The sequence below is a fragment of the Sander vitreus genome, chromosome 11 (genome assembly GCF_031162955.1).
Source record: "Sander vitreus isolate 19-12246 chromosome 11, sanVit1, whole genome shotgun sequence".
Lineage (NCBI taxonomy): Eukaryota > Metazoa > Chordata > Actinopteri > Perciformes > Percidae > Sander > Sander vitreus.
Window position 1 is genome coordinate 13,559,856 of NC_135865.1, and position 27,539 is coordinate 13,587,394.

The 27,539-nt window shown below is 38.8% G+C and overlaps 2 protein-coding genes across 8 annotated transcripts in view; one reads left to right on the forward strand and one right to left on the reverse strand.

Annotated features, from left to right (window-relative positions):
• Positions 1–502: 502 nt before the first annotated feature.
• On the reverse strand, positions 503–5,914 carry LOC144525158 (CASP8 and FADD-like apoptosis regulator). 3 transcript variants are annotated; one of them, XM_078261718.1, is made up of 10 exons: positions 5,630–5,914; positions 5,161–5,479; positions 4,955–5,060; positions 4,663–4,798; positions 3,928–3,977; positions 3,777–3,840; positions 3,523–3,569; positions 3,337–3,415; positions 2,176–2,677; positions 503–2,078 (listed from the first exon to the last, which is right to left on the reverse strand). In XM_078261718.1, the coding sequence occupies exons 2-10, from the start codon at positions 5,448–5,450 to the stop codon at positions 1,949–1,951; spliced, it is 1,404 nt and encodes a 467-aa protein (XP_078117844.1). In that variant the 5' UTR covers positions 5,451–5,479; positions 5,630–5,914; the 3' UTR covers positions 503–1,948. The 3 variants fall into 3 exon arrangements, with proteins under 3 accessions (XP_078117844.1, XP_078117842.1, XP_078117843.1); XM_078261716.1 differs by having other exon boundaries at positions 5,161–5,547; XM_078261717.1 differs by lacking the exon at positions 5,630–5,914 and having other exon boundaries at positions 5,161–5,623.
• A 747-nt stretch (positions 5,915–6,661) lies between these two features.
• Positions 6,662–27,539, forward strand: part of LOC144525157 (hyccin 2) — a 44,626-nt gene continuing 23,748 nt past the window's right edge. For 2 of the 5 annotated variants that reach the window (XM_078261710.1, XM_078261714.1), the window contains exons 1-2: positions 6,662–6,895; positions 22,797–22,881. The gene's annotated coding sequence lies outside the window, so the exon portion shown is untranslated. Of the gene's footprint in view, positions 6,896–19,733; positions 19,823–21,820; positions 21,931–22,796; positions 22,882–27,539 lie in introns of those variants that run through there. The other 3 variants (XM_078261715.1, XM_078261712.1, XM_078261713.1) reach the window with 3 other exon arrangements.

The following is a 27,539-nucleotide window of genomic DNA, read 5'->3' on the forward strand; positions in this document are numbered from 1 at the left end:
TTTAATTTAAATGCCTCTCTTTACTTTCTCTTAATTGTGCTCTCAAAGTGCACCAGATTGATGCATTTAACTTTAAAATGTACAACATTTTCTTCAGGTGGTGCATGCCCCCGGACCCCCCTAGAGAGTTGGGGGTCCACAGTATCCTTTCCACCTTGTTTTTTTGTACCCCTGACCAGTCTGCATGCCGGGGGTTTTAAAGAACAGAAACAGTTGTGTGGCATGTGGGTTGGTGGGTGAGCAGGAAAGATAATTGTCATCAAATCAGCATTAGTTGGGTTGACACTCTCACCTCAAAGTAATATAAACGTATCAAGACACATACAGAAGAAAGTGAAGATGGGGTGAGGAGGGTTACAAAAAGCAAAGCCCAGATGGGAGCACATACTGTCAGGTCATGACTGGAGGCTGGGAGGAATCTGCATTGGCCTGACTCCTCAACTCAAATGATTCTGGCCTTAGACATCATGTCACATCAACATATTGGTCATTACATTTCAAGCAATGTTCTTTAACTTTATTTCAATGTAGCAAACATAAACATTGGTATAACATAAATAGTTCAAAGGAAAAAAGACAAAATATATATAGATCCCTGGGGCGATAATTATTATTATAAAAACAAATTGAAGGGAATAAACGCATGCATGCAGTTAGGTACAAATTGTTTGACTATATTGTTTAATTATTTTCTATTGAAAAAGAGCTTATATTTGTTAAAATGACAAATATGAAATTATGTAATAGATATGTTATTATTAATAATAATGAACTTTATTTACATGGCACATAAAACGTGGTTAGAGAATGCTAGATAGATAGATAATTATATTCACATTTCTACACAGGCGCTATACCTGCTTCAGCTGCACTGTATGAGGCAAGAAACATGCATTTTAGATTAATGCTTCAAAAAACAAAATAAGTTATTTCAATGTAGCAAACAGAAAAATTGGTATAACAAAAATATATTTCATAGGAAAAAAATTCAAAATATATATAGATCCCTGGGGGGATAATTATGATTATATAAACAAATTGAAGGGAATAAATGCATACATGCATTTATTGGATTTCACACTATTTTAGGTACAAATTGTTTGACTATATTGTTTAGTTTTGTTTAGTCTATTGAAAAAGAGCTTATATTTATTAAAATGACACTGAAATATGAAGTTAGTAGTCTACAAAGTTAAATAGTTAGATTTGTTTAAATATTAGAATATAATAGATATGTTATTATTAATAATAAAATGAACTTTATTTACATAGCACATATCTAAAATGTGGTTAGAGAATGCCAGATAGATAGATAGATAGATAGATAGATAGATAGATAGATAGTGTTTACGTCATTCCACTAGTTATTTTCTTCATTTAACTAATTATATTCACATTTCTACACAGGCACTATACCTGCTTCAGCTGCACTGTATGAGGCAAGAAACATGCATTCAAATTAATGCTTCAAAAAACAAAATAAGTTATATATGATTGCAGTACATGTACAGTTTTATATTACTCTACTTTTTGTCTTGCATGAATTGACATTTGCTTCTATTGTGAGGCTCTGGTTGGGTGTGTTGTTTCTAACTCCCTGTTGTAGTTGTAGTTGTTGTTGTTGTCAGTAGGGTTTCAGTTGAGAAGTTGAGGAGTTATTGTATCAATATTGTTTTGTCTTGCATGTACATTTGTAGGTCTGTTATGAAACTATCCAAATATATGTCCAATATAAATTTCAAATATCAAATAAAAACACATCAAAACAATCTGTTAAATACGTTTTGCTTCATCTGTAAAAAATAATAATTATTATTAAATAATAAAAATTAACAACCAGTAGGTGTCACTACATACTCAGTAGAAAAGTTTTGTCCCAGGCAAGGAATATGCTATATTAATATGTGGCTGACAGTATTGAGGGTTTAGTGAAAGTGATGGTGATGGTCTATTGTAAGTAAAGATTTTTCCTTAAAGTATGTTTCAGATCCATGTTGTAATTTGCTCCAGGATTCCTCTTGTTATGTTCAAAGATGGCCCCATTCACCTCGGTATGAACATCAACAAGATGTGTTTTCCTGTCAGAAGACAAACAACTGTTTAGTCTATTAGCTTATATGAAAACTGTCTGGTGCTAAACAGAAGCAGGATTTGCTGTTGAGTGTTTGACTGTACCTCTTTTGACCTTTGTGTAATGCATCTGTCAGAGCCTTCAGGTAAAAGGAGCGATGTTGTCCTTGCTCCAGCTGACGGTCATCCGTCCAGCAGTGACTCCAGAACACATCTGCATCTGTAGGAATGACAAATCTGGACCGCTCATCACACCCATCGGTCTCCAGATCCTCATCCCGGTGCTCTATCCTGGCACAGGAAGGAAACTCAGGGACATTGTACCTCTGGATGAAGAAGAGTTTGGGCTTGCCAGCCAGCATGGGGCACGCATCAGCAGTGAAAAGACTTCTGACATTGTCCAAATGTAGACCTGCAGCGTACAAGTCGGTACCCAGGAGATAGTTTGCCGTACCGCGGCTAATGATGCAACAGACAAAGCCGTCACCTTCAAGGTTCTCTCTTTGTCTCAATATTCCTCTGAGAGCTAAAATAGTTTCATCCACACTCAGCCACTTGTAGAGGACCACGTTGAAGTGAAGATTCTTAAATGTATGTTCCAACATATCTGAGTGAGTAAGGAAAGGGAAAACCAAAATTGAACTATTACCCTGATAATAAGTCACTGAAAAGATCAATGAAAAAATGCTATCAGACTAGGGATGCTACAAACGCAACCCAAAGATATTCAGTTTACTATGACATGAGACAACAGCAAAAAAGACATTTCCACTCAAACTTCTCACATGGTTTCATGAAGCCAACAAAGGTAAAAGTAAATATTATTTCACAAAAAAGCAAAGATAAGAGAAAGGTCCACAAAGTAAAAAAAAATTTGTGGAGCAGAACACATTTTTCTTATTTCCTCTCCCAACACACTACACAACCCCTCAGCTTTATCTTGTGACACTTTAGAGGGGGTCAACCCCTGGGTTGGAAACCACAGGCCTAAACTACCTAACTGTCTAAAAAGTAGTTCAAACTAGCTGCTTACACATTGATGCATCAATATCTATCTTGCTGCAGAATGAGTACACATTTACTTTTATACTTTAAGTGCCTGTTGATGATGATACTTTTGTATTTTTACTTAAGTAGGAATTTAAATGCAGGACTTTCACTTGTTATGGAGTATTGTGACATTGGTGTTGGTACTTGTACTTAAGTAATAGATCTGAATACTTATTCCAGCACTAGACTGTAGGTACAAAGTGTTTTGTGTCTCACCTCCATCATTACCCACGCAGTCTATGATAACACAAACTCCTCTAGGATTTGTGTTAAATTTGTAACAATCTAGTTGACTCTGTAATGTAAAGGAGCAAGCAAACAAGTTTCATAAATGCACTTTACTAATGAAACATTCAAACATATAGGGGGAAAAACTGCAGCAATCGTGAGTGTAAACCTTACCTGACAGTTCTGCTCTCTGTATACAGGCAGCAGTACATTTTCTGTGGCTGATGACAAAGATGAATACAATATGTAAAGTGAAATACAATGAGCGACCTGTGGCTTTCCAACTGTGTAGCTATAAAGCCTAATGTGACATATGTTATGCTTATGCTTGTTCCATTGGTTTGAAAGGGGTATTTTTTTACTTGTTTCTGGCAAATACATATATTTTTTTAAGTTGCTATAATTTTTTAATATGCAGCCTGTCTTACCAATGTGGAGGGGCTGTGCTTGTCTTGTTTGCTGTGGAGAACTATTTGGAGTGGGGACTGGACACTGAAAAGAAGATGTTTTTTCAAAAGTATTAGTTTTATAATTGAGAGGAAAAACTTGAAATGTTGAATACCTTTGTACACTACTTACAGGAGCTCTGTGCCTTGGCTGTTCAGATAAATGTCCTTCAGATGTCACATCTGTAAAAGGTGTATATGGACAGAAGTATAAGTGAATACAAGTACATTAATAAAGTATCATTTAAAGTACTAGATTATTCTTTCACATAAAAGATAACGTGATTTGATAAATACAGTTTAGTACTGAAAAGTATTACAAATGTAATCTGCCCTAAATAAAGATATCTGTGAGGCCAACAGTACATGTGAACTGGATGTTATGCTGGTAATAATGGACAAGATAGGCTTTGTTAGTTATGTGAGTTAAATGAAACAGAGAATGAAATGCATTTAGTTGTATACTATACATTATATCATAATTTAAATATATATAAAATATGGGGGGGGGGATACTATATATTCTATTTTGCATTGTCAGAGTACATTCTGTTCAATGCATGTTCACTGAGAAACGATGTGTTGTATACAGTAGTTAGCTTTTATATTGGGTATGTGTTCTGTTTCTTTGTAAAAGAACAGAATACTGTGGTTCTGTGGTTTATTTTTCTTTGACACTTGAAATTCTACTGTCTACTGTCAAGTTTTTTTTGTTCTTCTATTGAAATATGGACCATTTCTGCTCGCCACCTTCAAACCTCACTTGAGAATCTCCTTTTCATATTTTGTCAAGTAGGATTTTCTTGTTTGCGATACTTAAACTCTGTACGATGTTTGAGCCATTCGTAAAATTAAAAGACAGCCTCACCTGACGTCTTGTACGCAGTCACTTTTTTGGCAAGGTCGACCCTGCCAATGTTTCTCAAACATTCCTCTATACAGTCAACTCTTTCAGGTGAAACTATATCCAGCTTCTCAAGTTCAATGATCACATCCAAGAAACTCTGTCACAGAAGAGAGAGGGGAAGTTCTTCTCTCTGAATTGAGGTTCTTTGACATTTTTGTGTCAAGTGACATCCCACCAAAGTTCCCCTCCCACACACAGAGGAATGGAGAACTCAGTAAGTGAAAACAAAACTTCATTCATATTTTTTTTTTACCTTTGCTTTTTCCATCTGCTCACGGGGCAACGTGCTGCTTAACAAGAATTTCACACGGTTCAGATCCTCATTGGCCATATCATCATTTATATTAGCCATCAATACTCTGCAGTAAGGGAAACCATGATTACTTTGGGAACCACATGTTGTGTTAACTTGGATTGTTAAAATATTCAGGACTTTTTAAAACTTCAAATACATCTTACCTGAATCTTGGCAGAACCTGCTTGTGTTTCAGAGTCTTCTCCGCCTCATCTCTGTTGGTTTTGTACACCTTCCTCAGGATATCAAAACGTCTTAACTGCAACATCAGCTCTGTCAGAAACAGGTTACCTCGCTCATGACACAACACTTTAGATTTCAGCATCTCCTTCATGCAAGCCTCACTGTTGTCCGTGTCCAAGATTTCACACAGGTAGAAGAGCCTCCTGCGTTCACAGCTGCTGAGAGCCTCCGCTGTTTGATTAATGGCCTGAAGCTGGTCCGAAAGAGCCATGATCTTTGGTAGAAGACTGACGTATGATACTCCAGCAATGAAGACCGATATACCGTTACTGATCAACAAATAGCAATTTGACTGGTATGCCTATAAACTGGATCAGATGAACTACTGTTAGTTCCCAATAAACTATCATGAAAATACAACAAACTGAAAGGATTATTGAAACAACCTACCTCACACCGTCGAAATCTGACAAGAGATGAACAGGCTAAAGAGGAATAAAGTAAACCACACGGAAGGATGACGCACGACTAAAACTTGGGGAAATACCCTAGTATTTATAGTCTAGATGGGAAATACCTATAGAAATCCCTTAAATCTTACACGCCGAGTTAGTTGAAAAACGTCTATATGCCTAGATCTGCACTCTAATTACGCAAATGCGATTATACGGCGCATAATTCTTATAGGTTTTCAAAAAATGCACAACAGGCTGATAAGTGAAAGTGAAAGCAAAAAATGCAACTGCGCTTTGATAACAAAAAACTTAAAGGCACATCCGTGGCAGCAGATCAAAATCCATTTGGCAATGTATTAACACTTAAAACTACACACTTGATTCAAACCCTCTATTAATGACTAATTAACATTTATAGCCTAACTGATGTGATGACTTATTGGAGAGCGAGAAACCCATCGGCATTTATAAATGGATTTTTCACAACCTGGCAACCCAATAGTTGTTCTTATTTACTGTTAATTAAAGCATTAGTAAAACATTAATAAAGCAATTAGTTACAATGTATAAGCCTGTATTACATAAGGTGCCATAATAGAAAGCGGCAACAAAATATATATCGTACAATACAACAATTATTAACATTAATAATATTTAAAAACACTGGAGAAAAAAATATGTTTACTAGTCTATGAAAAAATCTAATTGTGTTTGGTGGTAGTAACATAAAGTAATGTTAGATTAGATTAGCTACTTATTGCACTTTATTTTTTTAACACCAAAGACTCGTCCTTCAGATAATGATATTCACTCTGAGTGTATTTGTTTTTTATACATATTTGTTGTTTCATATTTTCCAATTAATCTGCTTTGTTTCAGGGTATTCTACTGCTTCCAATTTACACATCCTGCATGTATGCAGTGAAATCGGTTTGCTCTGGTTTCTTGATTAATTTACTGTAAATGAATGCACAAGTGCGCCTAAACCATAATTCTGAGTATTCCGACAGCCTTAAATGCATCACTTATGCTCCCCCTGCAGGTCGCGCTTTCTGCTTACCAAAGCGCACAGAGTTCCGCTCAGTCTTGCCAATCGTGTTGCGCTGTGGTTCAGCACCATTGCAGTGTGGAGAGATCATACGGAGGTGTAGCTCGCGGAGAGAGGGATCATTTGGAGGAAAGATACTCGACCTGGGTGACACGACTCCTTCTTCACTGATACAGTCACCGCGTGACATTGCCATTAGCAGCTTCAGTCCGGGTGAGTATTTCATTACCCGGTAGCTGATTTTCCAGGTAACGTTAGTCGTAGTCAAGGGCTGCTGGTGACTTGGAACATCATCAGCACTGTTAGTGTGGATGGAAACCCGTGGCGAGGAGGCTTTAACGTTAGCGGGCTGGCCACTGCCGACACAAGTGTTAACTGTCTTTAGCTAGGGACGGGACCACGGAGCAGATGCTCCTGCGTTGGAGCCAGCAGCCAACCGTGTCGGCCTGGTCACGACGACTTGTGAAAAATTAGGATGAGGATGTCTACCAGCTGCTGACTAGAACAGACACGCTAACGGCATGCCAGCCAAGCTAAGGTAGCTAACGTTGACGTACAGGTCAGGCTGTCGTGGCAGGGTTGTACCAAACGTTAGCTAGTTAGCAGTTTACTATCTGGCTGCGTAGAACCAACTAACGTTAACGTTAGCTAGATAACGCCAGCTAACGTTAACGTTATAGTGTTACATTAAGGTAAAACAGCAGCACGTCAGCCACGACACATTCCGTGCTAAAATACATACACTATTGTCTATTTCCACTGTGGCTCTTAAAGTTGAACTCTACAAAAACGCTGCAGCTTGTTTTTTCAAACATGTTTTATTTTGAAATTGTACGCGGAAGTCTCAATTGGGTACCCTTGTAGGTTGTATGTATAACTCTTTAGTGCTAAAAGCAGCACTAACGTTCATATAGTAACGTTACATATCATACGAAGCAACATAACGTGAAAAGGCTGGGTCTGATTCTGTTAAGTGAGGTTAATTGTCTGAAAGGAGTTGCTGTGTAGAGTAAATCACTGTCATGTACAGAGCTAAAAGTCTCTGAATAGCCTTTCCTATATTGGCAGCTAACCCGAGTGGCCTATTAATTCTCACTGTTTGGTAGTCATCATACCATCGTGTATGTGAGTTTGCAGCAGCAGTACCGTGTGATTTAAATGGCCACCACATACCCATGTATATGAACATAAGTATGTACATCTCCCAGTGGCCAAGTTCTGTTAGGTATGAACAAATAACTGAGAGGTGTTAATTGATTCAGTAAATAAAGAGGAGAGTGCACAGTGCATCACCAGTTAAGGAGCATCAGACCAGGAGCCAGAAAATTTCATTCGGTTAGCTGTTTTCAAGCAAGGTGTCTATACCTACCTATACCATTTGGCTTAAGACAGGGTCTCTCTCTTCCCCTGGTGCTGTTTGATAAACTGTGCTAGGACAGAACATTGTTTTACATCAGACCAGTAGTTCAGTGCTCAAAGTTATATGCAACCAACACTCTTTACAACAGCAACATCCCTAATTCATTCCTCTCTGCTCTGCCAAGCCAGTTTACTTCTGCCAAGTTGCTTTCTTGTTGATCTTTTTCTGCTAACACACTGCTGTTTTTAACACTGACATAGGTATATGAAATAAATGCTGCTTAGAGTGATATTGGTCATGATAGGTAAACTACCCCTCAGATAATTGCATCATCATGGGCAAAGATGTAGAGCTGAAGATCCAGATAATTCCATGCCATCTGCTGCCCACCCTCAATCATCATCCTCCTCCTCTCTTCTCCTCCTTCCTCGCTCTATCTCTGCCGCCATGTGTTTTGGGACTAGGCTATCATCAGAGCTGTGGCCTATTTTAGACAGAAACTCCATTTACCCACTTAATCTGTGTCTCTGTCTCCAGGAGTTGAGTTTCCTCTATTGCTCAGTGTAACAAATGGTAAATTATTCAGCCCAAGTTCTTGGATGGGCAGAAGGAAGGAATGTATCAGAATGTATCGGATCATATTGTGGAGTTGGTGAAATCACTTATTGAGCAGTATACTGTAGTTCCGGAGTCATGTGCTGTATACAACTCTTTAGCTTGCTTGCTTGTTTCATCAGGGATTCACTAGAAGCTGGGGTAAACTTTTATAAACTTTGAGTTGACTAATAATGCACAATATTGTCTTTTGTTGCCCACATGTCTGCAGCAGATGGGAGCTTATTGAGACAGCTCTAAACCAAAAAAAATAATCTAACTGTAAATGAGCCCCAGAGTGTGTTGCTTCCCTCCCTCCCACCTATAGTGATGCACACGCCTAGGGGATCAAAGCTGTAATTAGCCTGCCATGGATTAGCAGTAGGGACTTTTTTCCACTGTACTCACTCCCACAGAGCCAGAGGATCACACAGGCACCCAACCCCCTGTCCTTCCTATTCTTCCAGTAGAGAAAATCTGAATTGGCATGTTTGTTGTTGTCCCCTCAAGGCCAAGCAAAAGAGACGCATCAAAATTCTGCCATGGAGAGTTTGGACATCAGGCATTTTTTAAATTGATTGTGGTATTTTCCTTTTGTGTGTTGTCATTCAGCATCCACAATTGGTTCTTGATGTACTTATAAGTCACCAGTGGAGTCATTCTAGTCATGTTGCTTGCAGACAGTCTTGACAATCAGCTGCTTATGTGGTTGGCATGCAGAGAGAGCTGTGGAGCTGCTGACTCACTGCACTGCCAGGTATGAGGTCTGTCTGTGTGTTGGCTGTCTCCATGATGTACAGTATGTCTCTCCCCCAGCACCCTCCTGCCCAGAGACTTGTCTCTCTGTCAGCCAAACATGAGTTCATACTGTTCCTCTGGGGGCTCCAAAGAGGTGGAGAAGCATAATACGTGTACTTTCATTTGTAAATGAATCAATGCTTACAAAACAGATTGCAACAAGGTTTGGGAATCACAGGGTATTGCCCAAGCTAATAGTATTACCATACAGGCAATTCTGCAAAACACCGTGCATATCAGGAGGGTGAATACCTGCGTTTAGGGCTTCATTTAACAATATTTTCTTTCAAAGGTAATGTATTAAAATTGCTTGTTTTGTCCAAACAAATATCCAAAACCCAAATATAATCAGTTGACATATGACAAAAAAAAGCACCAAATTGAATCTTCACATTTGAGAAGCCGGAACCACCGAATGTTTGGTGTTTTTTGTTTGGAAAAATGAATCAAACCGTTAATCTGTTGTGAAATAGATGCCAATTAATTTTCTCTTAATCAACTAATTAATCAATTGACAAATCACTGTAGTTGTGTTGCAACTTGCTGAAGTAATAGGATTTAGTCACTGCAAAAGGGTGTACCAAACTGTGTAGCTACAGCCTTTAAAACACCGATACAGCAGCATGTACGCGTGTACTGTCAAATCCTAACAAAAGTAACACAGCAAGAAATTGGTAAAAGGCAGAACTGCCAGAGAACAGACATTTTAGCAGCATTAAATGTGTAGTAAGGGAGGGATACACCTCTGCCACATCGTACTGTATCTGAAATATTTTCAAAATTGGCTAAGCTAAAAAGAAGGGTAAAAATCAGCAAATTACTATGGGAAAGCTAATCTAATACATTTAAAAACCACCTAGTCTTGTTGACAGTGAGTGTGGCATTAAGGAACATCATCTGGAGGAGCAAAGAGCGCTGTGATTTTCACCGCCTTCTCCAGGAAGTAAATGTTGTGTCTGGAAGACCTCCGGTCCAGCGTTATTCAAGGAATAGATTTAGCTGGGTTTTTATTTTATTTTAATAAACGGATAAAAAGTATGCAGAAATAACAACACCGTTATGCCGATTTGTAAAAAGTCTGAATTCATACTTTGTCGAGGTCTGTCCGCAAGACGACAAACAACTTTTTCAATGCTTGTTTTCTGAATGTAGTTTGGATCGAGTGGGGCTTTGTAGGGCTGGACGATTAATCTAAAATGTATGGACATCGAAATTCTGAAGCTATTATCGACATATTTTTCCCATGACGATAATTTAGCTAATTAAAAAAAAAAAGAAAAAAAAAGTGACTTTTTTCAATGCGTGCTTTCATTTCAATTTTATACATTTTCAATAAATGGCCATAATAGTTCCCGCTTTGTGTGTTTTCTTTTATTTCCAATTATTTCAAAATAACAAAAATAATAATATATTTTTTTTTAATTAGGAAAAATATCTCACCTTCAATATTTGAGCCTATTTACAGTACAAACCTTGCCAATGAACTATGAGGACAAAAAAACCCGAATAATTAAATAATCGTTCATTTATCGTTATCGAGGTAAAATGTGCACTTAATCGTGATTTTTTTATTTTATTTTATTTTTTTAAATTTATTATTATTTTAGAGTCATATCGTGCAGCCCTAGGGCTTTGCTAACATTGTAGCGGCTCCATCTACACAATAACATACACATCATTTCAGAACTTACCAGGTTTCAACTTCCCTGCTTATTTTTCCCCAAGAAAGCTCTTTCTGTGTCCGGTCCGTACAAATAATGAGGTACAATAGAGCTCTGAGTGCCCACAGTCAGCTACAGTAGTTTGTTTTTCCATTTCTGTTTCAACAACATCAGGACATCAGGAGAATCTAAACACTGATAGGCTTTCACGGCACAGTGTCGAGCGAAAAACTCACAACAAGGATAAGAATTTCTCGTATTTGCATCTTTGTATGTAATCGTCCCAGCGAAAACGCCTTGGTCTGAACCCTGCATTATGGGAACACATTTTGGTACATTGTATAAATTCTTTTGTTTGTAACTCAGACTTTGCTTTTGTTTATGTGGTCTGACAGTGGTTGGCATGTGCTTGCAGAATAAGATTTTGAAATAATCCCATATTATATGTGAAAATTGGCCCATGTTGCTAAACTATGCCATCTTTGGAGTGGATGTGTGTGAATGTTTTGATTAGGTTAGATTAACTATATTATCTCTACGGGGAAAATGGCTGGTTCCCATGGAAGTGGCGAGAGGCTTTGTCATCGTTCTGCTGTACAGTGTGACTGGTTGATTTCAGTGTGCCACAGACTCTCACCTCCTTCAGTTCATTTCAGTGTGTGCTATGTTTGCAACCCTCCAGTATTAATACAATGCTGTGTTAGCCGATCAAGTGGTTAACTTTTAATCCACCATTATGCACACACATTTGGACAGTTCAGAACATATTCAAGCAAAATCGGTCTGATACACTGTTGATAATAAATGGAGAAAAGCAAGATCTCACAGCGATGGACTATCAATACTAGAAGCAGAGACATCTACTTTAATAATCTGTCTCCAAAGAGAAAGCAAAACTTGCATTATTAATTCATCTCCTGCTTTTTTTTGTTACTTGACAAGACATTTGCTAGCATTCGCTAACCGACAGGAACAGACTGAACGAAGTAGAATCAAAACCGTTTTCATTCAACTCCAGTGCCCACACTTGTTCTAGTAACAGATAATACTTTGTCAGCAAACACACATGGAGAGCTCCGATCAGTGGGCAGAGTCTTTATTTCAATCCATAACCTCTCGTAGATGCGACCGTTAAATTCACTACCAGGTAGCCAGAACAAGCTGGGCTCCTGGAGTCACGACAACTGGACAGGACTGGGTGCACATAGAGTGTTACTATTAACGTCACACTTTATGGGACTTTCGTCCAAGTAACCTATTTGTGCAAGTTGTAATAATTAGATTTTCACGATTTACGACCAACAGTAAACCCCAAAGTATTCAATTTACAGTGATTAGAAAAGCAGCAAATCCTTACATGAGAAGCTGGGGTCAATGAATGTTTTTGGCTGATAAATGACCCACCCTGCTGCTCTGTAGTAGTACACTAGAGGTCAAAATGGCTAGGAGGGTTGAACATCACACAGGTATTGCACACTGGGACCAAACTCAAAGGACTGTGTGGAAGAAATAGATTAGTTTCTCTGGGAGCCTCTTGCTGTGACAATTATCTTTTTATGAAGCAGTAACCACATAAAGTATGCTGAAAAAGTAATGTTATTTAAAACTGTTCCCTACCAAAAGTTACAGCTGCATTGAGCAGATTGACCATTAACATGTTAACGGCAACTCCTGAACAAAAATAAATGATATATCCTGCTGTTGACCTAAACACACTATACACAAGACTGAAAGGCACCTGAACTTTCCCACTGTTGTACTGGATGTCAGTGGGGAAACACATGCTCTGTATAGTTAATAAGGCAGCATGGACAGGTTTTTTTTTTAAGCCAAGATAATGGGTCATCATCCTCTCAGAGCCACTGTTTTCTGCTGTGCTTTGCCTTTCCGTTGATCGGCTCTCTGCTCTCTGCTCAGCTTGCTGGTCACGACTCGGCCCCTGTCTGAAGTTGAACAGATGCCAAAGCTGACTCCAGGAGCCTTTGAATTAATGCCAGTTATTTGTTGTTGTGATATGATGGGAAATATATGGAAGGGAAGTGGGGGCTTTTGCTGGATCAAGCTGTGAGAGAGAGTGTTTACTGGAGAGTGAGGCACCTGTTAACAAAAGTGTTCCCTTACATTTAGTGAGGCCTAGATGCTAATGCTGCTAGTGCACTGGAGTATTGTTTGGTAATAAGAGGTGGGTGACTTCTAAAATTATGCAACCTAACTGAAATATAGACAGTCAAAAGGAACAGTTATGTCATTTTTTTAGGTGTCTATGTCCTTAAAAAATGTAGTGTTTCATTGGCTTAATGTGTATTAGCTTTGCTACAGTTTCTAGCAGAACTCTGTAGTTTTCCAGCTAGTGTAAATTCTTTGCGTCTGCTGCAGTGGGGTAGATGGAGCAAAAATGTAGCCCATATTGTTGTTTTTGATACAGTAGGAACCAATTGGATTTAACAACCATTATGAGTCTCTGGGGTGGGAAGACGTTGAGAGGCCAAGCTCTCTGGCTTGAGTTTCTTGGTATTCAGTGGTTTTGCAACCCCCCCCCCCCCGCATCTGAGGTGGCAGTGCAGTGCAGTGTAGTAATGCACCCACTCTCCTCTATTTCCCCCCCCGGTTGATCCTTTGGTCAAGCAGGCTGTGGTCTAAGGCCGGTGAACTGTGCAGTGGTCTTGGCATGTCACAAAGGCTCAAGGTGGCCTATTGTTAAAAGAATGCTGAGCAGGTTATTTGGCAGGACAGCATTTTTCCTCTTTTCGTGTTTCTCTGAAATAGAGTTAAATGCTTAGCTGCTCCCCCGCACACCATGCACCAAGTCAGTAGCCGTGCTAAATACTGTGGAATTAGTGGTCATGTGTCTGATGTTTTGAACTGTCAGTGAACTTGTGACTGCCGAAGCTTTCATAAAAACAATTGACTTCCACCTCATGGCTCTTGTTTTATACTGTTTATTATGTACCCCTGTACAAATTAGGCCTAATGCAAATCCTACTTGAGTTTTTGTTAACGCTGAGGATGTCGCGAGGGGTGGTGCTAGGGCTGGGCGATATATCGATATCGGGATATGAGACTACATATCGTCTTAGATTTTGGATATTGTAATATGGCATAAGTGTTGTCTTTTACTGCTTTTAAAGGCTGCATTACTGTAAAGTGATGTACTTTTCTGAACTTACCAAACTGTTCTAGCTGTTCTATTATTTGCCTTTTCCCCACTTAGACATTATGTCCACATTACTGATGATTATCTAAAATCTAAGTGTGAAGATATTTTGTTAAAGCACCAATTGTAGAATATCGCCGCAATATCGATATCGAGGTATTTGGTCAAGAATATTGTGATATCTGATTTTCTCCATATCGCCCAGCCCTAGGTGGTGCTCTATTGGACAGTATAATAACGATAAGGTGTTTGTAATGTTTACTCCTTTATATACATGAATGGAACAGAATATTAGAAATAAAGCTGCAAAGATTAATCGATGAGTTGTCAAATATTAAATGAATCGCCAACCATTGTAATAATCAGTTTGCTTCATTTGAGGACGTTACATTGGACAGATTAATTGACAATGAAAATAATCGTTAGTTGCAGCCCTGATTAGAAATACCTTTCAATGCAATCCTTTAAAACACCACCACTAACTACAGCTTAGGAAATTGAGTTCTGTGACAACAACTGAACATTACAACCTTCATGAGGATCAAGACCCCACTGTCGCAACACTTGCAGTCTATACAACTGCTTGTTTATTTGTCCAAAAATTATTGGCCGTGCACAATAGCCCATTGTATGTCATTCTGGAAAAGAGCACGATCGTTATTGCTAGAAAGATAGCAAATGCCATTGGCTTTCACAAGTTGAGTTGTTCCTCCTTGATCCTAGCACTAATAATTGCAAGCGAGGTTGTTGTGGGGCACTCTGGAGGGCACGTGTATGTGTTTATCCTGTATGTGGATGTATACACGCAACATTTGCATTAAAAGCATTTGTATGCCACAGTGTGAAGAGCAGAGAGGAAGGAGGCAGGATGCTATTGGCATTCACCTGTGCGTGCGTGCGTGTCCCATCCCAACACGGCTGGCCCTGCAGCAGAGCTAATTTTAGCCCAGAATATGTGCGTAGGCCTCAGTTCCCCTCACCCAGCCTATGAGAGATGAGGGAGAAAGAGGAGCCAATCTTTTACTCTCTCCTCTGTGCACCTATTTTTCTTTCTGTATTATAACCTGTAGTATGTCTTTTTCATGCATTTTCTTTGTTAAAAAAAAAACCGGCAATAGGGGTCATTTTCCAATGCTGTATTTGCTATTAATAAACCACATTCTATTTCTGTGCAGACAGCCTACTCCACTGGTGAGTGGGTGGTTCTTGTTATGAATGAGAGAAACACAGGGATGGACATTACAGCTGATTGGTTCTCTGTGGTCCGGTATTAGAGTTAATCCCTTTACCTAGGGGTGTGTCTGTGTTAAATACAACAAATACAAATGTACGACCCCCATACATTCTTATCCACGTTGTTAATTGAATTCAAAGTAAATATAGAAGTTGTCATGAACACTTCTGTTCCTCTGACAAAGATTGTGTGTGTGTGTCTAAACTTATAATTTCTGATTGGGGCCGTTAAATGGCCCTAATTTAGAAAGTACAACATATTAATTATACATTTTAAGTCCTGAAAATGGCATGCATCCACCCTGCTTAGGTGTCTTTGAGCATGGCACTGAATCCCTCCTGGTCTGTGCTTGACCCTGTGATCTGACCTTCCTGTTGAGGTTAAATACAAAGAAACTTTCCCAATAGGGATCAATAACTTATCACACCATTATTGTTGGATATTTAGTTTGTCATGGTCAGAGCAAACAAACTTAAAGGAAGGACAGCGTCAGAAGTGGCACAAACGGGTCCTAGCTTGCTCAAGCTCAATAATTCATGGCTGACTGAGCTAAGCTGACCTTGGAGAATCCCCAGTGTTGGACTGTTGAAACCTGGCACTGCTCATTTAGGGCAGAGAGGAGAAGTTGAGACCGACAGATACAAACCCACGTACACAGTATATTTTTTAGTTGCCTTTTTGGTACTTCTTTCCTACATTTACATGCAGGTAAAGGGAGTCATCATTGCTGTTCTCTTTATCACAAAGAAGAACACTCTTTTGTTCACATGTGCTCTTTATTTGACTTTGATTGTTTTTTGGATCTTCACTAGGTTTGAATTCACATGTGAGAGAGAAACGTGTTCCACAACTGTGTCATGTAAAGAAAGGAACGCAGCCTGTTTGCTGTTCTATGAGATTTTATTGTGAAAAGGCATAAAAAAGAACTGTCCATAGCAATCGGGCACATGAGGCAACTCGTGCTGTTTTATGGCTAAATAAATGGATCCTGACTTGCAAACCCTTCTACAGTCTGGACTGATTTTCATATTCAGCTATGTTTTTCATTTCTTACTACTGCAGCTGGTACTAGGGGTGGAACGGTACATGTATTCGTATTGAACCGAAACGGTACGGGCGTCTCGGTTCGGTACATGAATTTACACAGAGAATGCACGGTATAAAAATAAAGAAAACCGCAAATTAATTAATGTCATGCGGAACTACTGTTAGACACGCGGTTCTTTAGGGACACCTAATCTGTAGCCCTGCCCTTAGCTCTTCTGCATTTTTGTTTTGCTTTTCCCTCCATTGAACCGAACCATGTTGTCTGAACCGAGGTATGAACCGAACCGTGACTTCTGTGTACCGTTCCACCCCTACCTGGTACTGTACAAACATCATTGTTGTGACCAATTTGGACATGTGCTGCGTGCATGTATTGTGTGTGTGTGTGTGTGTGTGGTAGGTTTGTGTCAGTGGTTTATTCGCTACGTCACCTGCGCACCTGTGTGTATGTGTGTAATCAGAGGTTAGAAAGGGACTCACAGGTGAGAAGGGGATTGAGGAATTAGGATCTGGGAAGCCACACAGTTTTTCAACCTCAGCTGTGTGTGAGTGATGTTTTTAGATCTCGTCTGCTCGTTTTTAATCTTTCACAGTCAGTCTTTTTGTAGGTGTTTTTAAATGCAATTATAAAATAAAGGATTAACCTTAAGACGATGGCGGATGTGGTCAGATTGCCACTACAATCATAATGGCAATAAGCAGGCCCATCATGCTTTGCTAAAGTAACAGGGACTGAAATCAGATTCCTTTTTTCCAAAATCTCTTTCTAATCTAATGGCACAACAGTTCTCCAAAAATCAGTCTCATAATTGAACTCCCAAATAATCCATGTGTGGATATCAGTTTTTATTACAAGTTATGGTTCTGTGCAACCTAAACAAACAAAACATGAAAACGCAAAACAGTTTTCAGCTGTGGTGCAGCAGAGAAAAACTGTAGGCAGGATCACACCCCTTGTTTGGAGATTTGCAGCAACTGTCTTTTGCTTGAGTGTTTAGTACATTTATTTACACATCATGCTGAGAAGTATTGCACCTAGTTGTCACACCCGCTGACAAAGGCTACTGCAGCATTTGCATTTGTTATAATGATGCAACACTTTTTTATTGTTTTTAAAAGTGTTGCAACAATTTTATATATTTATATATATATATATTTTTTACCCTCCAAATGTTCCAAAATTTGTCCTGCTTTAATGGATGTTGTGGACACTAACTTCCAGTCTCATGTTTAGAACTGACACTGACACCCAATTGTTTGTGGGTAAATAAAATGTTTTGTTTTCTTTCCATCATGTAGCAATTGCAGCCATGCTCAAGAGATACGCTCTTTGCAACATTATACCCAAATAAGTGTTGATCATGTCAGATATTTCAGTAGTTTTTAAGTCACTTTACAATGGCTGCTCAACAGTGGTTTATTCAGAAGCCAAAACAACAAAACTGCCAATACTGGCTGGGAAAATGGAAAATTGTGTGCCAAAAAGAACTAATACAAGTTCAGTGTTGATTGGTTATCTTTGGTAACACAACTAAGTTGGACAGACCAACTATTTAAATCATCCATGTCTGTCCTCTCCCCTGTCCTGGGTGCGGCAGTGGTTAAGAGAGGTTCTCTGTTGTTTGCAGGGCTGTAACCTTGTGTATGTTTACATTGGTTTAATGAGTCACTTAGTCCAGGATACTCGTGCGATTCATTTGTCTGTAATGAATGATGAGCATTGTTAGGTGCTTGAGAGAGCCCCCCTTTCGTACTCCTGTTACTAAGGGGATAGCTTGTAGGCTAAAGCTGCATTATTGCATATATGTTCTTTTATCAGCACACTCATCAGTTGTACTTGAGCCTGCCACCTACAGTAAGTTATTGTTCAGGCAAGTATGGTAAACACACTTACAGTATACAGAACAGCAGTGTGGGATTAGCACACAAGCGTACTATCTGCCATAGAACTGACTTGATTAGCGTGCTTGTAGTGTTTGTTTATGGAGTTGCACAGCATGTCAATTAGCATGCTGCAGCTGTTGTTAGTCCTGTATGTCCTGGCAACTGGCAGAGAGGACTAGCTAAGACGGTGTGTGGGTAAGATTGAAGTCATGGTAAACACACAGCAGTCCTGTCCCAACATTTGCCCCTGCCCCAGATTTTAGCACTGACTTGACTGATTGCATTTTCATTTACCAGCTTAGCTAAACAAATACAGTACGTATTGAGTCATGAGACTGCTGAGGTTCCAGGCTCCAATATGAAAACCATCTCAGTCAGAGAGTGTGAATAGTGAGCAGTGCTGTTCCCCTCCCTCATGAGTGCAGTTAGAACAACATGTAGCACTCAATATCTCCCTGACTGGGCTGCTTATTGGCCCTTTTCTCAGTTATGTATAAATCAGTTGCTGTGTGAAAGGTTCCACTGTTTTAGCCCCCCAAAAAAAAAAAAAAATTTGTTGTGTGGAGACTGAGAAAGGAAACTGTGTGCACCGTGGAGGATTGAACACAGATTAACAATACAACAAAAATTGCAACAGTTGTTTGTAACTGTGTATTTGACAAGCTACATTTTTTTTTAGACACACTAGCGGCACAGAGTTAAGGATGGCAATGTTGGTTGGACAGACAGTTGGTCAGTCTACTACTTTGGTCCGGACTGAATAATCTCTTTAGATTTACCTATTAGATCGATTTCCACGACACTTTGTACCGAATTTGCGATGCCCAGATGATGAATCCTAATGACTTTGGTGAACCCCTGACCTTTCCTCTAGCACCACCATGAGGTTGACATGTTTGGGTTTTAATGTAATACTATTGGTATACAGGTCAAAGTTTTCACAGTGAAATATCTCATAATCTACTAGATGGATTGACACACAATTGGTACGGACATCCACTTGCCTGACTGCATATTCACTTGGGAACATATTGTGTGTTAACTGCTCTGTTTTGAAAAAGCAAATACACAAAATACACTTGTTGGCTTTGTTTCAACCTTGTGCACCGTTAAGCAGTGTGGTTAGCAATGTCATTGTGATTCTTGGGTTTGAAGTGCCGTAAACAGGATGGGTTGGCACTCTACTATTCCCTTGTAAACCCCGCCACAGAACAATAAGCAGGTCCTGCCTAAAGGAAGAGCCGCCCTCGAAGGAAAGTTTGCTTATTGTCATTCGCCAGGCCTCATTAGGTGTATGACATATTTAGCCAACAGTGACAGTTGGCTGTGGAGCACTGCTGTTACTGGACATGCAAATACTGGGATGAGATGGGTGCAGAGTGGAGAGGAATTATACTGTACTCCCAAGGTACGGTTACAGCTAATTATGCGTTGTTGTAAGTAGAAGGGAGGGACAGAATTGTCATTTCTGTTAGTCCTTTTGTTCCTGTTACCTAGCCTTAGCTGGAGGTGTAATGTCTAATTCTTACAGTAGTTGTATATTGATACTGTGGCTTTGGGTTCAACTTGTACGATGGGGAAAATTCTCATAATATCCTAGGCTTAAGGCAAAAATAGTTTTGACTGAAATTGTTGAAGAAATTGCATGTTCTTTTGATAAAGTGCAATCATTTGACCTCATACTGTATAATTTGAAGCACCTACAAAATGCTGTCTGACTTGTGCAACATTTCACAGAGCAGTCCACTGCAGTTCAAATGATTTTGAATACTGATCCGATACCAGTGTGTCATATATTTTATTATGTTTTAAGAACTGTATACTACTATCCCTGTATGGATGTGATATTATTTCTATCTTTGTCGGTCTGGCTCAGGTTAAACTCTTTGTGAAACATGAATGCCACAGAAAGTTCTTTTATTATCCAGACAGTCAGTTATAACGGAAAAAGAATATAAATAAACTACTTTAACATAGATTTTCTTTAGGACTTTATTACGTGGTATCGGATCGGTGCATAAACTCCAGTACTTACCGATACCAGCGTTTTAGGCAGTATCAGAACATCTCTAGAAGATACCTCCTGCTTTTATCGGTTCCTTATTACAGAGCTGTGCTTTTGAAAAAGCAGGAGAGAAAAACACAATGGGACAAACGTATTAAAGATATCTAATACATTTGTTGTAAGAGGTGTGTGAAACAAAGACAAAAACACTTCCTAAAATTGTTTGTGTGAGTGTTGGCGTTATGGATTTAATCCTCTATCCAGTATATTTAATTGTGTATTGCAATATTGATATATCGTAATACTTTTAATAGAAAATCTATTAAGGAATTGTTAATGAGAAAAGTAACCAAAATGGATTGTCGGTTTTGGGCTAATCCAGTAAGTTAAATGCCTCATAAATCAAAGCACTTCATTACACTGATGCAAAAATGACATAAAAACCCAATATTACTATCAAACAGCCCTGCTCATTGATTTGCAATATTGCCCGGAATGGCCTTGTACATCAAGAGATATTAAAGGGAGAGATACCTCAATATAAACAGTATAATAGTAGTAGTAGTAGTAGTAGTAGTATTCATCCCGCGTCCCTCCCTTTGCTGTATTCCATCGACCTGGATGTACCTTCAGCTTTGAGTCATACAGAATGAGTCTGCTTTATCTGGCCAAGGAAAATGAATACCTTCTTTATACACATAACTCTATACAGATGGCTAATTTACTCGAGTCTTTGTGAAGAATTGCTAATGTAATGAGTCCTTCAGATAAACACAAGGTTGTGTTGGAAATGCTTGACGTCAGGTGGAGTGCTAAGTGATGCAGTCCATCTGCTTTTCATGGACACGCAGCAGAGCAGAGCCGGCTCTCCGGCGTCGTCTTTTGTGCCACTGAAGACTTGGTTCATTCTGCTGAGTACAGTAAATACTATGGGTGTGGATCCTCAAGATGCATTTTTAGCCGGCAAGAACAACAAGTTGGCCAGCTGACTGTTGCTATGCAACAATAAGAAACTTGAAAATTGACTCCTTGTGCCATGCCTAAAAATAACTTTCAAACAAAGCGTTTCTTGAACAATTGCGTAGTTATTATGAAACAAAATACATGCAGGAAGGCTTCTCTGCATCACAGTAATGTTCTTTAAAGGAGACCTATTATGCTGTTCCTTATTTTCTGTCATATACGTTATATAATGTTACAATATGTTGTATGTTCAAATTAAACCTGTAGGTAAATGTATTGTTTTTTTTAAATCACTGAGCAAAAACCTCAGATTTCAGACCGCTCTGAACGTTTTTTTTTTTCTTTTTCTACTCTCGGCTCAAGGTGACGTCAATCTGTGCCAGATTTCTTTATATTGTCATCTGCTTCAGGCGCACTACTGCAGTGTTTACAGTCCGCTGCTAACTGAATGTTGTTGCATGCTTACGCTAGGGAAAGCTGTAATCTTGCTAGCTGATCTTGTTCATTTATCCCCAATTTTGGATCACATTCCTGCTGGAACACGTTGGGTAGGTTATTGTTTAGAAGCCTTTTTATAGGTGTTTTTTCACGGTAGAAAGTGCTGCTATACTGTCGTGACGGTACAGAGACGGCGAGAGCAAAGCACAGATGCGGAGACCCGGAAACGCTGACGCGTTCAGAGCAGACTGGGCTTTTTGGGAGAGTGTCTCAGACAGAGGGTGAATGCAGGTGCAGCAGCCATGGGCAGTATGAGAAACGGTGTGTTTTTTTTTTTAACAATAAAGCATGTATACATGTTCTAGTAGAAAAACAAAATACAAGTCAGACATGACCATAAGTCTCCTTTGATGTTAAACGTGCACCTTTTAGTGGAGCGCCATGCTGTTGTAGCGACCATCTGTTGGTTTTCCAGTCTCCATGTTGTCAGCTGCTTTGTAAAATGTCTTGAGTGATTCTCTTTCATGTAATTCATGCACTGCCAAGCGAATTTCCTATTTATTTATTTATTTATTTATTTATTTATTTTAACAAATGATTCAAAAGCACTGTTTGAAGTGTATTTGTAATTCCTTTCAACGTCGTCAATCTTTCCTTTACAGAACAATAGCTTGTTTGGGCTATACAACGTTTTGAAAAAAACAGACAAAAATGGCAATCAAAATTCTTGAGAGCCTCAGGTGATGTCATCAAATGCCTTGTTTTGTTTGACCAGCAGTCTAAAACCCAAAGATATTAATTTTGCTATAATGTAAGACGAGAAAAGGCAGCACATTCTCACGTGTCAGAATCTGGAACCATCAAATGTTATGTATTCAAGCTATATCGTTTAATGCAGATGACCACTTTTCCTATGATAGTTCTTCCAGTGATAATCTGATTGATGGATCTTTTTTTTTTTTCCTTGGTGTTGCAGGTGACCCTCAGTGATAGACAGATGTGTGACACCGTGGAGAAAAATTTGCCTCTCCCAGTGGAGATCTGAGTTCTGGGACACTGAGGTAAGCACGGGGGAGGGGGAGGGGCTCATATTTTGTATTTCATTGATACTCATGGTCACCTGAATCGGGAAGTTCTAGAATTCATTTTCTGCCTTGATGATATAAATGAATGCATACATTATTTCAATATATATAGATTGTCATTATCACATAAAATGTTACTCTTGAAAATGATTATATATTAATCTGAATCATTATGCCAGAAAATGCAAATGAGATTTAAATATAAGATGTTGACAATTCTTGCCCTAATCATCTCATTAAAGGTGCAGTAGGTAATATAAAACTAACTTTCTGTCATAGTTGCTGAAACTGACCCTATGTTCAAGTCGAATTACATGAAAAATCTGGCTCCTCTGGCACCACCTACAGCCTGTAGTGTGATTTGCAAAAATCCACCGCTCCCTGTTCAGATGCACCAATCAGGGCAGGGGGGATGTCTAACTACGTGTCAATCACTGCTTATGCACATGCAATCATTCTCCCTTGTGGGGGGAGGAGGGGCTTAGAAGACCGTTTTGGGCTTTAGCAGAAAGGGGGGAGGGACTGAGAAGTTGTTGATGTTCAAATTCTTTGGCTAAGTCCTGGATCTTCCCAAGCCTACCTCCAGCACCTTTTTAATGGATGTTTTTTCCTTAATGTTGCAGTTACAGATGTTTTCATCAAGGTTAAGCACATGTTTGTTTCCTCAGATTTAATGTTTTCACTTTATGTCTTCTGAATGCAATTAAACCAAAAAAGCAACAAAATAAAACACAAAAGCTCTCACAGTTAAAGCATCATGGTGCTATTGACATATGGACACATTTAAATTGTGGTAGTGAATGAGCTGATCTTTTACCTGCCACTTTGGCAGTCCCCTGTTTTATATACATCATAAGAGCAATATAATCCACGTTGATTTTACAAAATTGACTATTTTTGTGTGAATATTTGCCATTGCCTGAAAGTCATAGGACTACAGTTCCCATGGTAACTGATAAGCCTGCCCTGCCGATGGAGAATTTCACTCCAGTGAGTCTTTGACAGTTTGACAAGACAGAGGAAATAAATGAGTCAGCCCTTCATGAAAAGCTGAACAAGCTTACTAAATGGTGACTTTCACACTCAGATTTTAAGGAGTGAGCTCACACAAAAAGATTTGACTTCCAGATCATCATCTGCTCTGAGCAGCATACATGATCTTCTTCAGCCACACAGCAAATCGGATATTTTGCTCCCCTAAGCCTGTTTTGTAACATTTTCAGGCTTATCTGCACCGTTCAGAGAGCCGTTCGTTTTATGTTGGATTTGTTTAAGTCGGTAACACATACTGGTTTGAAATACTGAAGTGCCTTTAAACTGTTAGAGGGTGCAAAAGGTAATCCAAGATAAATGTTTGAATCTCAATGAAGTGGAAATGGTATGAATTTAAAAAAAGAAGCCAGAAAACTAGTTGTGCTTCTTTAAAACAATATTCACATTCTAGTAGTTGAAATACAAACAGAAGTTTATTCAGTTAGTGTAATATATAATATCAAAGAATTGAATTACATTTTACTTAAAGTGCTCATATGAGGCTCATTTTCAGGTTTATAGTTGTATTTAGAGGTTATGTCAGAATAGGTTTATGTGGTTTAATTTTCAAAAAACACCATATATTTGTTGTACTGCACATTGCTGCAGCTCCTCTTTTCACCCTGTGTGTTGAGCTCTCTGTTTTAGCTACAGAGTGAGGCATCTCACTTCTATTATGTCTTTTTTGGGAGTTTCACATGCTCAGTAGCTAGGTAAGGACTACTAGCCAGTCAGAATCAGATTATGAGGGCGTGCCATGCTAGCAGCTAGGCGAGCATTATAACGTGTGTTACAAAGTGACGCACGTTTGTCACGGAGGTAAAGGCTGGACTACAATAGAGCTGTTTGGAGCAGTTTTCTGTTGGAGATGCCTTTGGGGTGGGCTTTGGGCTTTTTCACATTGTAAACCTATAATGTGCACAAAAAATATATATAACACAATAAAGGAAAGGGAAAAAGCCAAAAAGCATAATATGAGCACTATAAATTTGACAGCATTGTGTTTGGGGATTAAAATTATCAGTACATGTGAAATTGTACTTTTTTAGACCTTGAATACAGTTTTGATTGTCGCATTTATTTATTTGCATCGATTAGTAGCAGTCGTTTCTTCGGTCAACAAAAGTAAGAAAGTTTACATATCTTTTCTACTTTGTATCGTGTACGTACTGTATATCTGTATGTTTCTTGTGCTTAATTTAATTAAATTACATTTGCCTACAGTAGTAGCAGCAAAAGTAAGAAAGTTTACCTATCCTGTCTTGCAGTATAAAAACTGTCAGAAACATAGAGAAGGAGACATGTAAATACATCCAGAGAAGCCTTTAGAGCTTGTGCAAATGATTTGGGTGTACCAAATAGGATTAAACAGGGGTGTGTCAGTGTTCTGGTTTACTGTGGGAGTGAGCATGAGTACTGAGTACTGTGTGCACACAGTTTTACCCTGTGTGGGATTTACAAAAAGGAACAGCGTGTGAACATCTTATAAGCAGGGGTTGCTAAATCTGACAGTCTTTGTATGCATATTCACAATTTTGTGCCCACAGCTTTTTCTTCTTGAATCTGAACAATTTCATAGGTCTTAAGTCTCTGAATAACTGTCTGCATAATCTCTGTGGTCTGACTTTTTTTAGTTCTGTATGTGTCAAAGTTAACAGAGGACACTGACCATTATTATTATTTACCAAACCTTTCTGTCACATGTTGCACACTGTAGGAGCACGTGTTTGTGTCAAATGGAGGAACATACGACAGGGAAGGAGTGAACTGGTCAACTCTTAGATTGTGATCACTTCACAGTTTGAAGACGTTTGCTTTAAATAGCTCATTGCAAAGCACTTAAGTAGAGTGTTGAATTATCTTTTGTCTAGGCTGTGGCATTTGTGCAATAACCAACATTAACAGTACAAATAACATGATGTAATCATAAAGAGTCTTGTTTTTATATATATATATATATATATATATATATATATATATATATATATATATATATATATATATATATATATATATATATATATATATACTATATATATATAGTGTACATAGAGACTGGCATGGGGTACTTTCCATAAAATCATCTCTCAATGCAAATTAAACCAGCTATTAGGCTAACTGAAATAAAACCATGCCAATATCTAGGTATGGTGAAGGGTATGTGATGATGTGGGGCTATTTTAATTCCAAAGGCCAAGGGAACTTTATCAGGATGCATAGTATCCTGGATCCATCAAATAACTGGCCTTTAAAAATAAAAATCTGCCTGCCTCTAATTTAACATAGGGGTGTACTTACTTATGCCTCCTGTATTTTAAGGAAGAACATTTATTTATTTACGATACATTATTCATTCACAAAGAAAATTGGTGTCCTTAAAGATTGGATTTTTCCTCATTTTTTTAATTAAGGCATTAAGATCAATTTCCTAAAGATGATTTTTTTTATTCCTCTTTTTAGTCGACTTTGGCATGGGTGTCCTAATTTGTTCACATGACTGTATATCTTTATTATAGTCTGTTCATTTATGACAATTGAACATTGCTGTCACATCCACAGTATTTGATAAAAGAGAATTGCCCTTTTTAAAGGAACATGGCGACTTATTGGGACTTTAGCCTATTCACAGTATCCCCCAGAGTTAGATAAGTCAATACATACCCTTCTCATCTCCGTGCGTGTTGTAACTGTCTGACGCCCCCAGCGCTAGCTAAGCCTAGCACAGATCCTGGAGGTAACCAGCTCCATCTAGCCTACTGCTCCCAATAAGTGACAAAATAACGCCAACATGTTCCTATTTACATGTTGTGATTTGTATAGTCACAGGGTGTACAAATAACAAAATCACTATGCTTTTACTATCTAGTAATTGTTGACTCTATTACTCCAACTCTGAGCGAACTCCAGGCGAACTCTCTGCTCCTCACCACAGGGCTTCAGGTGCTGCTAACAAATCACTCTGCCCAAGTAACAGAAGTAGCAGTGCTTTGCCTTTCTGAGAATATAGTTCTCAGTTTGTATACAGTTACAAGATGTCTCATATTACCTAGTTATTTGTACACCCTTTGACTATACAAATCACAACATGTAAATAGGAACATGTTGGCGTTATTTTGTCACTTATTCGGAGCAGTAGGCTTGTTGGAACTGGTTACCTCCAGGATCTGTGCTAGGCTTAGCTAGCGCTGGGGGTGTCAGACAGAGTTACAACATGCACGGAGATGAGAAGGGTATGTATGGACTTGTCTAACTCTGGGGGATACGGTGAATAGGCTAAAGTCCCGTGTTCCTTTAACAGAGGCTGTTGCCTGCAATGATAAGTGGGATCTTCCCACTTTGAAATGAGAATATATTGAGTTAGTCCTAATCCCTAATCCCATCAACTCAAAACCCCAATGAGCCACAGTTTTTCTAAGGGCAAAGGTAGCATGGCAGTCGCAGATCAACACAGATAACCAAACTTCTGTCAGAAACACGTTTTTACAGTAGCACCATGTCCTTGAAATGACGGAGGTTATTGACAATGACTCAAAACATTTCTATTATCAAAAGATAAGACCTGCAGCATGTTGAGAATGCATGTCATGTTAACTGTAAGCTTG

Coding starts and splice junctions, on each gene's coding strand:
- LOC144525158 (XM_078261718.1), bottom strand. CDS start 5,450: ATGGCTCTTTCGGACCAGCTTCAGGCCATTAATCAAACAGCGGAGGCT. Junction 3,978..4,662: donor GACTGCGTACAAGACGTCAG/GTGAGGCTGTCT, acceptor CACCTTTTACAG/ATGTGACATCTGAAGGACAT. Junction 3,841..3,927: donor AGCCAAGGCACAGAGCTCCT/GTAAGTAGTGTA, acceptor TCTTCTTTTCAG/TGTCCAGTCCCCACTCCAAA.